A 15,033-nucleotide genomic window follows, 5' to 3' on the forward strand; every position below is an offset into this window, starting at 1 on the left:
ACACAGGTACACTTGGTTGAATGCAACCTTGAAAGAACTGACTAGTTTAGTAAAAGAAATCTACCCAAGAGCTAGGAAGGGTACATAGATCAATTCTGTGATTCTTTTATGGCACTTAAAACATTCAGCTATCAAATAAGAAGACTGGCAGTACCATGTCTAGGAGAAAGAAGGCTGATGATTCTGTAACCCTGCAGTCTAACGAGTTCCCTGTAGGAGATCACTTTGACATAACAATCACCCCTCTAAATGGGGCACTGCCTCCTTCTGGCTACATGAGACCCTATTAAATTTTATTTACAGTTTCTTGAGAAAAAAAGAAGCAATGTTTAATCTTCTTTAGTTTATATTTTTATGGATATATGTTATTAATGTTTCCAAAATTGTATGAAGTTCCTAGAAATTTGTCAATGTCTTTGGTGTCCATGATATGTCTTGTTTTAATGTAATTAGTCATAATTCCAGTTATTATCTTAAAATGTTATGTCACTGAAACAATCAAATTTCCTAGTCAGTTGCATTAAAGTGAACTCTCATCAGGTCTTTAATCCTAAAAAAAAAAAAAAAAAAAAAGACAACATGGATATCAGTATGAAAAGCAGCCACCACATTGTAGCACATACAAGCAGCTCTCTCCAGCCATTGCATACAATTAGGTAACACAGAATAACATTCACTCTAAAGCAGTTTCTATGTCCTTGCGATTTTTGGTTTGTTTGTTTTATTTTTTGTATGATAGATTTTGAACTGGGAAGAAAGTATCTTCATTATAAATTCCTAGAAAAAGACATTATTGATATATTTTGTTATTCATATGTATTTATTGAATCACAACTTTATTGGCAATACATAAAGGTCTGGTTGTTCTTCAGTAACTTTAATTAAGCTGTGCTTTTCCACAAATCGTTTTTAAATTATTTTTTAAAACAGAATTTTAATGCCACAACTTTGTTAAATGAACTTTACCCACAAACTCCATTCAGTAACACTTCCTCTCAGTCTATCCCCATTGATCATCACAAAACTGATTTCATATATTACTCCACGAATTAATTCAACAAGCATTTATTAGGAAATAGGTATATAAAGAATAAAGGGTATGGGTGCTATGATAAAAGAATGTACCAGGTATGTGGTGGGGACCGAAGGCATGAGCTTTCTTTAATACCATTGGCTTGTTAAATGGTCAGTTGTAGAGGAGCTGAGCCTTACAAGCACTGAGGAATTGTAAATTGCCAAAGAACAAGGCAGCAAGAGCAGGTGGAGGTAAAGTGGTTGTGTCTGAAAAAGCTTTGTGATATACATATTATTGTCACTGTTTTATACACAGAGAACTTTTTAATTAAAGCTCTGAGCATTTACATTACTCATAACTTGTATTTTAAAAGTTATATAGAGTGCACAAAAAGCCATTGATTCCTAAGACCATGCAGGCTCTTTCAACGGTGACACGTAAAAGTGTCACACAGAGTATGGTAGAGTTTAAGGTCACCATCGGTGAGAATATATGTATGAAGTACATGATTAGCTCTCTATAGACAGGTCACCTTTTAACATGAAGTGTTAGACAAAACACCATAAAACAATGTACTTATATAGCTTACAACCCGGGAAACTATCTCCAGAGAGTTTTATAATATAGAGAAAGTGATGCTTTTGCCAGGTAGTTGAATACGAAACTTTTATCTGAATGTGGACTTTAGCCAGCAGATAACACAGAAAGACAGACCAGCTCCCTGTTGTTCTACTTGCAATCTTCAGTTTTTCCCTTAAATAATCGATGAAACATTACTTAAGCACAGGCTTTGGAGTCAGTCAGACTTAGGCCGGAAATTCAGCTCTACCACTTAGTGCTATATGACCTCAGGCAAGTTATTCATCCTCTCCATGCTTCTCATCCATAAGAAGGACATAACAATACCTACCTCAAGAGGTTGTTGTACTGATTAAATAAAAATATAGATAAAGGACCTAGTACAGCGACTTACAGGTTACAATTCTCAATAAAAGGAAGTGATGCTGATGATAGGTTGGGGACTAAAGGATGTATATGTTCTACCTCCCACCTTGGAGAAAACACATTTGGAAAGATAAAAAATAAGAATATATAATGTTAAATGTCAATATAAATAAGTTTTTTGTAATCATGTAAACAATGTCAAAGGCAAAATAAAGACTGAAAGTTTTGGATTAAATGATGTCCAGTTGTTTTCAGCTTTACTGTTCCATGATTTTAAATGAGTTGGACAGGTGACAAGTGCTAGAGAAGTTCAGAAGATGGAGAGAAAATTATCAGTCATAACAGTCAGTGGTATCTTCATGGAGGAGGGAGACTTGATCTGGATCTTAAGAATGAATAGGCTTTGGAGAATGAAGGGGATAGGGAGGCATAATGACATTAAACAGAAATGCACTGGTAGTTCAGAGCAAGACATAGTCTTGGTCAGTGACTACACCAATTTAATTGTAAGCTTAGTGTTTGAGAAGAAAATGGCAGGAAATTTTAAAAAATATATATTGCCAGGGAATAAAAAGCCAGACTAATGAGTTTAAACTTCATCTTGAAGAAACTGGGTTCCCATTCTTTCAGAGAAATGAGTCAGAGAATGGCAAAAACAAACATTTTTTTCCCCATGCCTCAGGTTTTCCTCAGCACCAGAAGAGGAGCTTGGATCTTGAATCGTATAGGAGACTATGGATATCCTTTCGATGTGTTATTCTCTTCTCGATTTCAATATTTTATGAAGAAGATTTGTGGTCAATCATTAGCAAATATATTTTTGGGAAAAAAGATGAACCAAAGGTTTGATCATGAAATATTTGGCCTGAAGCCTAAACACAGGTATGTTCCCAGGCGGGGAGGTAGGCAGTAACAGCCAAGGCAAAGAATAAGGACTGTTCACATAGGCTAATAGTATAGCTACCTCTATCTGTACTTTAAGCAAATCCACAGAATCTGAGATTAGATTTCTACCTTTCCCCCATAGAAGTTCAAGATCTATTGGTCTGTAATTTTCAGGCTATAATTCTCCTTGGCATTAACCATTTCATCATTCCCCGAGGTACCAGTTCTTTTTACATGATGCCCAATAGCAACAACAAAATGGTAGTAGCGGGCAATGTATCATTCATTCATTCATTCATCCAACAAACAACTGAGCATCTGGTATGAGCCAAGCATTATACGGGCATGAGAATACTGAGACTAAAGACCTAATAGCAATAGTAATACTAATAATAACACTGTACCTTTTTGAGGACTTAATATAAGACAAGCACAGTTTTAAATGAGTTACAAGCGTTATCTCATTTAATCCTCACAACAGCCCTATAGGTTGGTACTATATTCATCTCCATTTTGCAGATATAAAAACTGACACTTAGAGAAACTAATTTGCCCAAGATCACACAAGTAATAAATGACAGACTCGAGAAATGGATATTTCCTTTAATACTCTAATAAGAAGACAGACAATAGAATATGATAAAGAAATGCATGGAGTCCCATGAGAGTATGAAGGATAGGAGTCCTCACACAGCCTACAAGGTAGACTGTGATAGCATTTCCAGAGGCTGATTTTAAATGCTGTTTTCCCTTTTAACTTTTATTTTATTTTATTCTTATTAAATTATGTATTTATTTATTTATTTTTGGCTGTGTTGGGTCTTCGTTGCTGCGCATGGGCTTTCTCTAGCTGCGGCGAGCAGGGGCTACTTTTCGTTTGGGTGCGCAGGCTCCTCATTGCAGTGGCTTCTCGTTGCGGAGCACAGGTGTAGGTTTGCAGGCTTTGGTAGTTGCAGCACATGGGCTCAGTAGTTGTGGCTGGAGGGCTCCATAGTGCAGGCTCAGTAGCTGTGGCACACAGGCTTTGTTACTCTGTGGCATGTGGGATCTTCCTGGGCTCGAACACAGGTCCCCGTGTCCCTGCGCCATCAGGGATGTCCAATGTTTAGATTTACTTCCTATAAAATAGTGAGTGCAATAAGCACCCATATACCCTACACTTCGATTCACTTATTATTCACAGTTTACTATATTTGCTTTCTCTCTCTCCCTCTCTCTGGAGACAGATAGATCCATACATATATAGCATCTATATATATATATATATATATATATATACACATGTATTCATACATTTTGTTTTCTGAACCAGTCGAGAGTAAGTTGCAGCCAATAAGACACTTTACCCTACATTCTTTAGCATATATTGCCTAAGAAAAAGGGCATTCTTTACATAAACATAATTATCACACTTAGTAAATTTAACATTGATAAAAATACCATTATCTAATATACTGCATATTCAAATTTCCCAAATTGTTTCAATAATATTTGTAGCTTTTCTTTATTTTTGGCCATGCCGTGTGGCTTAAAGTGTGGAGTCTTAACCACGGGACTGACACGGAATTCCCTGTAGCTTTTTTATTTTTAAATCCAGGATTCTGTCAGGTATTACACCATTGCATTTAGTTATCGTACCTCTTTAATCTCTCAATCTGAAATAATGCTCTATTTTTTTTGACATGGAGTTTTGTTTATTTAAGAATTGAAGCCATTTATTTTACAGAAAGTCTCTAAATTTGGACTTTCATAGCTGTTCTTCCTCTATTATATTTAGGTTAAACAGTTTTGGTGCTAATACTCATGTTATGTTGGGCGTTCTTGGTGGATCACATCAGGAGCCATATGATAGCAGTTTATTGCATATTAATGATGTAAAATTTGATCACTTGGACTAGGTGGTATCTACTAGGTTTCTTTACTGTAAAGATATTTTTTCCTTTGAAATTAATTAGTGGGGTGATATTTTGAGACTGTGTCTGCCAACAACCTTTCAGGCATTTATTTCACCCAATTATGGAAATTATAGCATCCATAACTTTGGTGATCACAAAATATATTGAGGCTTTATGGAATAATAAGAGATAGTCAAACAAACAGGGTAAGGAAGTAGCATTCTAATTATAAATACAAGGTCTTGGAATAGCAAAAAATACATTATGCTCTGAGACCTGCACATAGTTTGGTTTGGCTGGACTACAGGCAAAGATGGAAGAGTGACTGAGTATATCTCCTGGTTCACGGGGCAGATATATGAAAATGTTTGTATGCTCTACTAAATAAAACGTTTAGAATGAAGACAGCCCAGAGCCACTGAAAGATTTTAAGCAGGTGAGTGACATAATAATAAATACATTTTGGAACAATCACTCCAAAAATGATGTAGAAGATAGATTGAAAGGGGATGGAGCAGGAGGCCCTAGAGACAGCTGTAATGGCCCAGGTGAAACAGCATAAGTAAAACTATTCTGGGGGTGTTAAGAGGAGAAAGCATGGCCTTGGTGACCAGATGTAAGACTCACAGTTTTGTGGCTTGGGCAACAATGTGGATGGTGCTACTGTTAGTGAAAAGGAGTAAGTTTGGAGAGAAAGATGAAATGATGAGGTTGGAATGAGAACAGAATCTGTACCTAAAGGTTTGCGTCAAAGAATTACTAAATGCAGCAAACCAGTAATACTGTTTAAACATATCTTGTTCCTAAGAAGAGGCCAGCTCTGTCTGAACATGATGGGCTGAGGATTCTCAGAGCCTGTTAACACAGGATCCAAGGATTCACACTGCTTTTAGAAAGGTCCAAGATTCTTCACCTTATCCTATGCTATTTCTAGGAAATACTACTTACCATGCCCAGAGGAGCTCAAGAGAGTTCATAAAAAACCATTTTGAAATAAATCCTAAAATCCTAGGCTGTGTGACCTTGGGAAAGCCACTTAACTTCTTTAGGCCTCAGTTTCCTCATCTATAAAACCTGGATAATGACAACTGTCCTGTTTCCTTCGTTGGGTTTGCGTGACACTCAAATATGTTAATGTATGTAAAATCAATTTATAACTGTAAGTCACTATACACATGTAATTTATTATACCATTTGGAAAATGATGGTCCAAGCCTAGCTCTTGCACCTTTGAAGTGGAAAGGAGACTCAACAGAATGCTGATAGTCCAGTTCTGCAGATTTCTTGATATATGGATAGAAGCTACTAGACTGTGGATTTATCATATCACTGAGAGCATTATTAGTCCTTGAGAAACCATGCATGTACTCTTCAAATAAAACAATCCTCCCCTCACTTCTCCAACAGCTTCTCTTTCAATCCCATCCAGGGTCCAACTTTTACTCTGAGATCCTTACCTTTATCAAGCTGGTATACATTAGACCTTTCCCAAATTTCATGAATAAAGGGAGACTATTGGCATATTGATTAAACACCTCAATCAAAGTAGAATTTTACTTACATGGTAATGATCTTTCCCTCTCATAATCTCTCTAGTTTTTCCTTCTTTATCATCTTTCACAGAGCTCTGAGTCAGCAACCAACCATAAATGATGATCTGCCAAACTGTATAATTTCTGGCTTGGTGAAGGTGAAAACAAATGTGAAGGAATTCACAGAGACAGTGGCCATATTTGAGGATGGCTCCAGGGAGGATGACATTGATGCTGTTATCTTTGCTACAGGCTATAGCTTTGCCTTTCCGTTTGTTTGTTTGTTTGTTTGTTTGTTGTTTTGGCTGCATTGGGTTTCTGTTGCTGTGCAAGGGCTTTCTCTAGTTGCGACGAGTGGGGGCTACTCTTTGTAGCTCTACGCGGGCTTCTCATTGTGGTGGCTCCTCTTGTTGTGGAGCATGGGCTCTAGGTGCGTGGGCTTCAGTAGCTGTGGCTCTTGGGCTCTAGAGCACAGGCTCAGTAGTTGTGGTGCACGGGGTTAGTGACTCTGTGGCATGTGGGATCTTCCCAGACCAGGGATTGAACCTGTGTCCCCTGCACTGGCAGGCAGATTCTTAACTGCTGCGGCACCAGGGAAGACCTGCCTTTCCTTTTCCTGAAGATTCTGTCAGAGTAGTCAAAAACAAGATATCCCTGTATAAAAAGGTCTTCCCTCCTAACCTAGAAAAGCCAACTCTTGCAATCATAGGCTTGATCCAGCCCTTGGGTGCCATTATGCCCATTTCAGAGCTCCACAGACACTGGGTCACTCAAGTATTTAAAGGTAAGTGATCATGCAAGATGACTACCGAATTACTTAGTGGTTTGTTTAATTATGTTTATGTTCTTGCTTATAAATAGCTGAGACAGTATGTATGATTATAACAGTGACTAGCACAAAATTAGTGCTCAAAAATTAATTTTTGAGGGAATATAAAGTAGTAATTTATAACCACAGACATATAGCAGAATCTACTAGGATGTTTTCCCAAAATGGGCATGCTTTGCTTGATGCTGTTTATTTAATATGACTTGGGTGAGGCAGACATAAGAGCCCCACATTTGAGAAAATGTTCCCCAGGTGATTCCAATGTGCACTCCAGTTTAAAATCCACGCATCTAGTTTTGAGACAACTAATATATATTTGTGAAGCAAAAGAATTTAATCTTCTTTCATTATAATTAGAGAAAGTCAAATATAGAAGTGCTGTGATTTGATTTAAGCCAAAAATTAAGACCTGGTTAAAGACTAATCAAGGGCTTCCCTGGTGGCGCAGTGGTTGAGAGTCCGACTGCCAATGCAGGGGACACGGGTTCGTGCCCCTGTCCGGGAAGATCCCACATGCCGCGGAGCGGCTAGGGCTGTGAGCCATGGCCGCTGAGCCTGCGCGTCCGGAGCCTGTGCTCTGCAACGGGAGAGGCCACAACAGTGAGAGACCCACGTACCAAAAAAAAAAAAAAAGAAAGAAAGAAAAAGACTAGTCCAGAATGTAGAAAATTCAGCCATTCGAATTCTCACTTTCCTCCCTTTATATTCCCTCTTTCAGAAAGTTTTGGCTAGGAGAATGTGAGAAAAGATTTTGAGGTTTGAGATAGTAGGCTCAATATGAATCAAAAGAATGATTTGGCTTCCAAAAGACTTAACTATATATGGCATTATTAAAAAACCATAATGTCCTGGAATTTACAACTGTTCTTCTTTGAACTGGTCAGACCACACCCAAAGATATTTTAAAAGTGAAACTGGAGTACATTAAAAGGAGAGAGACAAGAATGGTAAAGGAATTTGAAAATGTGGCATTTGAAGTACAACTAAAGGAGCTGGAGAGGTGTGGCTGGAGAGGATAAGATTTAGGGGAGATATGAAAATTCCCTGCAGATATCTGAAGAGATGCCCCAAGGCAGAAGGTTTTATTTCCTTAGTATCTCTTCAAAGGGTTGAACTAGAAACAAGGAGTGAAACTTTGAGTGTTTGCACAATATCAGCTTAACATTAAAAATAAACTTTTGCCAGGCCAATATGGAGTAGTTTCAAGCCTCAGAATAGGGAGAAATCAGATGATTTTTAAGGTCCCTTCTAATAAAGAAGTTATTTGATTCTATGATTTTTATAATAAAATTTGCTACCATTACTAATGTTTAATTAAAACCATTCAAAGTGCTTGTTGAAATTACAGCATCTTCTTCCCTAGTAAAGATCCTCATGGTAGCAGAGAAAAAATAAGCAATGGTGTTAGAGCTGATAGGTAAAAACTTTTCCAAATTTCCTCAAAGTTCTTTCATTTCTTAATTCCTTTTAATTCTATCCAGTAGATCATGTACTCCTTGAGCATTGGACCAGCAATCCAATGCAAGTAAACCATTAAGTTGGCTTAATTCCAGTCATATAAATTGGATCTTTTAATTGGGTCAATTAAATAAGAGGAAAAAGTTGCATTAAAATAGGCCACAGCATCTTAGTACACTTAGAACAACTGAGACCCTTTTCCAGGACCAAGTGAACCACTGAAAGGATTAAGAAAAATGAGTATTTGGAAGATTCTGCATCATGGCCACAGGATTAGGGGATCTTAGGGGAAATACACAAAAAGCCCAGTTTCCTCTGCTAGCAAAGCTTAGTGCTAATTCCTCCAGCTTTCTTCTAACACTTGGAAGGAAGGAATCATCAGAGATTCCGTATAACTTTATCAAACTTCCAACAGGAACCCTGAGTTTTTTGTTCTACCCATAGCCCTACTGTCTGCCTACCAAATCCTTGCCTTTCTCATCTCTGAATTCTACCTTCACTGTGCCAATTTTAAGACCTTACTTAGAATCAGCTAGTTTCTCCCATTCTTTCACACCTGCCTAACTCAGCCTGTCCTCTTCCCTGGCCTGTCCTTTCCCTACCAAGCCCCATTTGCCTTCTTCCTTTGTTCTCTAGAATTACTATTATCTTGTCAAGAAAACATTCCACCCTTTTCTAGAACACTGAACCCACTTGCTTGCCTTGACAGAAATCTAGTTTTCTTTTGTATCATTTGTAGCCCTCTCAAGAGCCCTTGCAAGTGTTCCACTTTCATTTAGTAACTTTCTTCCCTTGCAAACCTTGCAAACCGTATGAAATGATACCAATTCTCTGGATCACAAGGAAGCATTATGTCATAGCATGGCATTCAAGTTCCTCCACAAATTGGATACAGGCTGCTTTTTAGGACCATCTTTTGCAGGTCTTTACCATCCATCCTACAATCTTCTAGATGCACTGAATGACTTACCCACTATGCAGCAAACACAGCAGGTACTCTTATACCCTGTGCCTTTGCTTCTGCTGTTCTCTCTGCCTGGTATGCCTTCTCTTTACTCATTATTTGTGTGGAAAAAGCCTGTTTATTTCCTCCCTTTCTTTGTAGTATATTGAAAGCTCTTTAAATAAAAGAATCATGTTTATTTGCCTTTGTCTTCCAAGTCTAGACCAGTGCCTAGCACATGGGAGGTAGCTAATACATCTCTATTCAATGACTGCAAGTTTAGTTTTGGAGGTTTTCTAAACTCTACAGTAGAAAGTTCTTATCTGAGGATCTCAGCTTATGAACTACCTTCTCAATTTCCAGTCATGGTAAAGGCTGGACTGGACTGAAAGAGCAGAATGGCAGCCACATCTCCTTCTCTTGTAACATTATCTTTACATTAAACGTGGAGGGACTAGTCAGGATTACATAAATACAAACTGCCTGAGGCCTGAGAGCCGACTGAAAGACTTAGTTCCACAGAGTTATAATTCAGGCTCATCCCGTTTGAACCTTGTCTTGCAACCCTTAGGAAATCTCTGAACTTCAGTTCTACACTGTTCTTCAAAAACATTCTTCAGTTAACATTTACTGGCCTCTTAGTATATGGCAGACCCTCTGCTAGGTGCTGGAGATGGAAATATGACCAAACAGAAAATTCCTATCTTTACGGAACTCAGAGTCAAGCAAGGAAGACAGACAAGTAAACAGACATTTAATGTGTTCATTCATTCAGCAGATATTTACTATATTCTAAACAAGTGTCCATTAACAATGTAGAGGAGCTGGCTATGGGAACAGGAAAGAATAAGTACCCAATTCTCCCTACAACTGCAAGTACACTGTAAAGGAAAGTTAAAGTTTACTAAAAGGACAAGGACATTTTGACCATAACAGAGAAGAGAACAATTTGTGATATTTATGCAAAGTGAGAGAAAAATGACAGAATAAACCAAGTCCTAAAAACTACAAGGAGTTCAGAATTCTGGAAAACGAAGTATTACAGGAATTAAAGAAAATGAAGCTGGAGATATTTATAGAGGCAAAGCAAAGAAAAGTCCTTAGGTGCCATGCAAGAGGTTTACATTCAGTGTAGGCAATAGAGAACATTTGAAGGATTTTAACTGGGAGAGGGAGAGTCAAATCAGATCTGTAATTCAGAAGATGTGTTACAGGGGAGTGAAATGGGAAATAGGTCAGTTTCGAGCCCGTGATAAAAGTCCAAGTAAGACATGATGAGGGCTTTTAACTAAGGTAAAGAAATATGGGGTGACAAATTTGAATGAAATTTCACTGGTGAATTTGAAAGGATTTGGATGGAATGTACGTTGGAGATGAAAGCGAGAAAAGAATCTGCTCAGGTGCTATGGCCATTGATTTAAACTGGTAATATAAGAGGAGGAGCAAGATAGGAAGGAGGATACTCCTAGTTGCAGGGCAGGAATAAAGATGTAGACATAGAGAATGGACTTGCGTACACGGGGTGGGAGGGGAAAGCTGGGGCGAAGTGAGAGTAGCATTGACATATATACACTACCGAATGTAAAAAAGTTAGCTAGTGGGAAGCTGCTGCATAGCACAGGGAGATCAGCTCAGTGCTTTGTGACCACCTAGAGGGGTGGGATAGGGAGGATGGGAGGGAGGCTCAAGAGGGAGGAGATATGGGGACATACGTATGCATATGGCTGATTCACTTTTGTGTACAACACAAACTAACATAGTATTGTGAAGCAATTATACTCCAATAAAGATCTATTAAAAATAAATAAATAAATAAATGAAAGTATCTTCTTAAAAAAAAAGACATGTTGCCTGAACAAGGAAACACTGCAACAACAGTACCAATGAATTAAGAAAGAATTGCACCACTGGATAACGTACACATTTTTATACATACCTATCTAATTTATAGTGATTTTTTTGTTTGTTTGTTTGGTTGGTTGGGTTTTTTTTTTGGATGAATTGGCTGCCTCTCACTGACAGGAAATGGACCTCTTCCTCCATAATGTTTTTAGTTAAGAGAAGTAAAAAGTTATGGCTGTACTATGAGAAATAATTTGCAAATCAACTCTCAAAATGCGTTTCATGAGCCTCTTAAGACCTGTGATTAACCTCGAATGAAGCATTTCAGTGATTCCTCATTGACTTATGAATATACATAGTAATTCCCAAGGCTAAAATGAAAAGAACACATGGCAAAGCACAGAAGGCTATTTATTGAGTGTTGACTTTCTGAGTCTCATGTTTTAAGAGGGACACACCAGGATAGTTACTAGAGTGTGCCCAGAGAAGTGTAACCATGTGGCAGAGAACGTGAAACCTGTTATATGGGGGACTAGTACTATTAAGGCTTTAAGGCTAATAATGAGAAGACTTAAAGAAGTTATGACAGTTGTTCTCAAATAGTTCAAACGCTGTCATTTGTTAACACTAGACTCCTTGGCCCCAGAAGGCAGAGCTAAATCCACTGGTGCCAGTTGAATGGAGCCAGGTTCTGAGGTCAATGAAAAGAATAATGTTCCAGCAAGCAGAGCAGCCAAACAATTAAATCATCTCCTCAGGTGATGAGATCCCCATCACCAGTGATATTTAAGGAGGAATGAGATAACCCCTTGAGAGTATTTGTAGAGAGAAGGATTGTATTAGGTAAGATATATTCCTATTCTAAAATTACACGTTCCAGAATTTTGTGGAGTAACACTTTAGAGTTGGGTGCGGCTAAAATTTTCTACATGGCATAGTGCCTGTAAATCTGGGCATAAAGCTAATCATATAAATTGAGAGTTGTCTATGTCAACTTAAATACTATTCTACCTTTGTCTAGCCATGTCCTTGGTGTTAAATTCCTGCCACTGGAACTGTTCATTGGTGCTTAAATTTATCTGTTAAGATTGGATATTGTGAGTTGCCCTTGACCTTACCCTCACTCTCAGTAAATAAAAAAATTTAGAAGGTAAGGCTTATCTTCCATGGAACTGTAGGCATACAACAGGACTGAGAGTTTACTTTTACTTCCTTCTCCCTGTGGTATAAAGCCTCTTTGTTAATAAGAGTACAAGTACAGATGTGTTTCCCATATTCCCCCCACCCTTTTACTTTGCACCTCATTTTCCGTATACTTTTAAGACCATTTATCATTTCTTCATGTCCCTATTTCATTTCCCAATTGAAAGACTATGTTAGGGAGGAGGCAGGTATTGGTTGGAAAGCAGATCAGGAGAAATATCTTCCAAAGACAAAGTAGAAAAGAGTAAGCTACTGAGGTTAATATGATTATATTCTGGTGGTGGTAGGCTAAGGTGATCAAGTGAAGGTGTAACCTCCGTGGTACAGACAACTAGCCTGTATTCCTTTGAACTTTCCATAGCATGGTAATTGTTAATAGGATTAGTGTTCACACTGAGGTAATTTTAACTTTACACTTAAAATTTTGATTTTTCTCTTTAGGGGTAAAGACATTGCCCTCACAAAATGAAATGATAAAAGAAATAGCTGGAGCGAGGGGGAATATGGCGGAAGAGTAAGACGTGGAGATCACCTTCCTCCGCACAGATACATCAGAAATACATCTACACGTGGAACAACTCCTGCAGAACACCTACTGAACGCTGGCAGAAGTCCTCAGACCTCCCAAAAGGCAAGAAACTCCCCACGTACCTGGGTAGGGCAAAAGAAAAAAGAATTAACAGAGACAAAAGAATAGGGAGGGGACCTGCACCTCTGGAAGGGAGCTGTGAAGGAGGAAAGGGTTCCACACACTAGGAAGCTCCTTCGCGGGCGGAGACTGCAGGTGGCGGAGGGGGGAAGCTTAGGAGCCACGGAGCAGAGCGCAGCAACAGGGGTGCGGAGGGCAAAGCAGAGAGATTGCCGCACAGAGGATCGGTGCCGACGGGCACTTACCAGCCCGAGAGGTTTGTCTGCTCACCCGCCGGGCGGGCGGGGCTGGGAGCTGAGGCTTGGGCTTCGGCCAGAGCGCAGGGAGAGGACTGGGGTTGGCGGAGTGAACACAGCCTGCAGGAGGTTAGTGCACCACGGCTAGCCGGGAGGGAGTCCGGGGAAAAGTCTGAACCTGCCGAAGAGGCAAGAGACTTTTTCTTCCCTCTTTGTTTCCTGGTATGCAAGGAGAGGGGATTAAGAGCGCTGCTTAAAGTAGCTCCAGAGACAGGCGCGAGCCGCGGCTAACAGCGCGGACCTCAGAGACGGGCATGAGACGCTAAGGGGGCTGCTGCCGCCACCAAGAAGCCTGTGTGCGACCACAGGTCACTATCCACATCTCCCTTCCGGGGAGCCTGTGCAGCCTGCCACTGCCAGGGTCCCGGGATCCAGGGACAACTTCCCCGGGGAGAACGCACGGCGCGCCCTCGGCTGGTGCAATGTCCTGCCGGCCTCTGCCGCCGCAGGCTCGCCCCACATCGTGCCCCTCCCTCCCCCCCGGCCTGAGTGAGCCAGAGCCCCCGAAGCAGCTGCTCCTTTAACCCCGTCCTGTCTGAGCAAAGAACAGACGCCCTTCGGCGACCTACACACAGAGGCGAGGCCAAATCCAAAGCTGAGACCCGGGAGCTGTGCGAACAAAGAGAAAGGGAAATCTCTCCCAGCAGCCTCAGAAGCAGCGGATTAAAGCTCCACAATCAACTTGATGTACCCTACATCTGTGGAATACATGAATAGACAACGAATCATACCAAATTGAAAAGGTGGACTTTGAGAGCAAGATTTATTATTTTTTCCACTTTTCCTCTTTTTGTGAGTGTGTATGTGTATGCTTCTGTGTGAGATTTTGTCTGTATAGCTTTGCTTTCACCATTTGTCTTAGGGTTCTATCCGTCCTTTTTTTTTTTTTTCTTAAAAAAAATTTTTTTTCTTAATAATTATTTTTTATTTTAATAACTTTATTTTATTTTATCTTATTTTATTTTATCCTCTTTCTTTCTTTCTTTCGTTCTTTCTACTTTTTCTCCCTTTTACTCTGAGCCGTGTGGATGAAAGGCTCTTGGTGCTGCAGCCAGGAGTCAGTGCTGTGCCTCTGAGGTGAGAGAGCCAGCTTCGGGACACTGGTTCACAAGAGACCTCACAGCTCCACATAATATCAAACGGCGAATATCTCCCAGAGATCTCCATCTCAACACCAACACCCAGCTTCACTCAATGACCAGCAAGCTACAGTGCTGGACACCCTAAGCTGAACAACTAGCAAGACAGCAACACAACCCCACCCATTAGCAGAGAGGCTGCCTAAAATCATAAGGCTACAGACACCCCAAAGCACACCAACAGATGTGGACCTGCCCACCAGAAAGACAAGATCCAGCCTCATCCACCAGAACACAGGCACTAGTCCCCTCCACACGGAAGCCTACACAACCCACTGAACCAACTTTAGCCACTGCAGACAGACACCAAAAACAACAGGAACTACGAACCTGCAGCCTGCAAAAAGGAGACCCCAAACACAGTAAGATAAGCAACATCAGAACACAGAAAAACACACAGCA

The 15,033-nt window shown here is 39.9% G+C and overlaps 1 protein-coding gene across 1 annotated transcript in view; it reads left to right on the forward strand.

Moving 5' to 3' along the window:
• The window catches only part of LOC132503551 (flavin-containing monooxygenase 5-like), a 32,202-nt gene extending 19,137 nt beyond the window's left edge, over positions 1–13,065 (forward strand). The window contains 4 exon segments of the mRNA XM_060120083.1: positions 2,643–2,842; positions 6,364–6,555; positions 6,872–7,056; positions 12,989–13,065. Coding sequence (XP_059976066.1) covers positions 2,643–2,842; positions 6,364–6,555; positions 6,872–7,056; positions 12,989–13,065 — 654 coding nt within the window.
• Positions 13,066–15,033: the final 1,968 nt, after the last annotated feature.

This window comes from Mesoplodon densirostris, chromosome 2 (assembly GCF_025265405.1).
Source record: "Mesoplodon densirostris isolate mMesDen1 chromosome 2, mMesDen1 primary haplotype, whole genome shotgun sequence".
Classification (NCBI taxonomy): domain Eukaryota; kingdom Metazoa; phylum Chordata; class Mammalia; order Artiodactyla; family Ziphiidae; genus Mesoplodon; species Mesoplodon densirostris.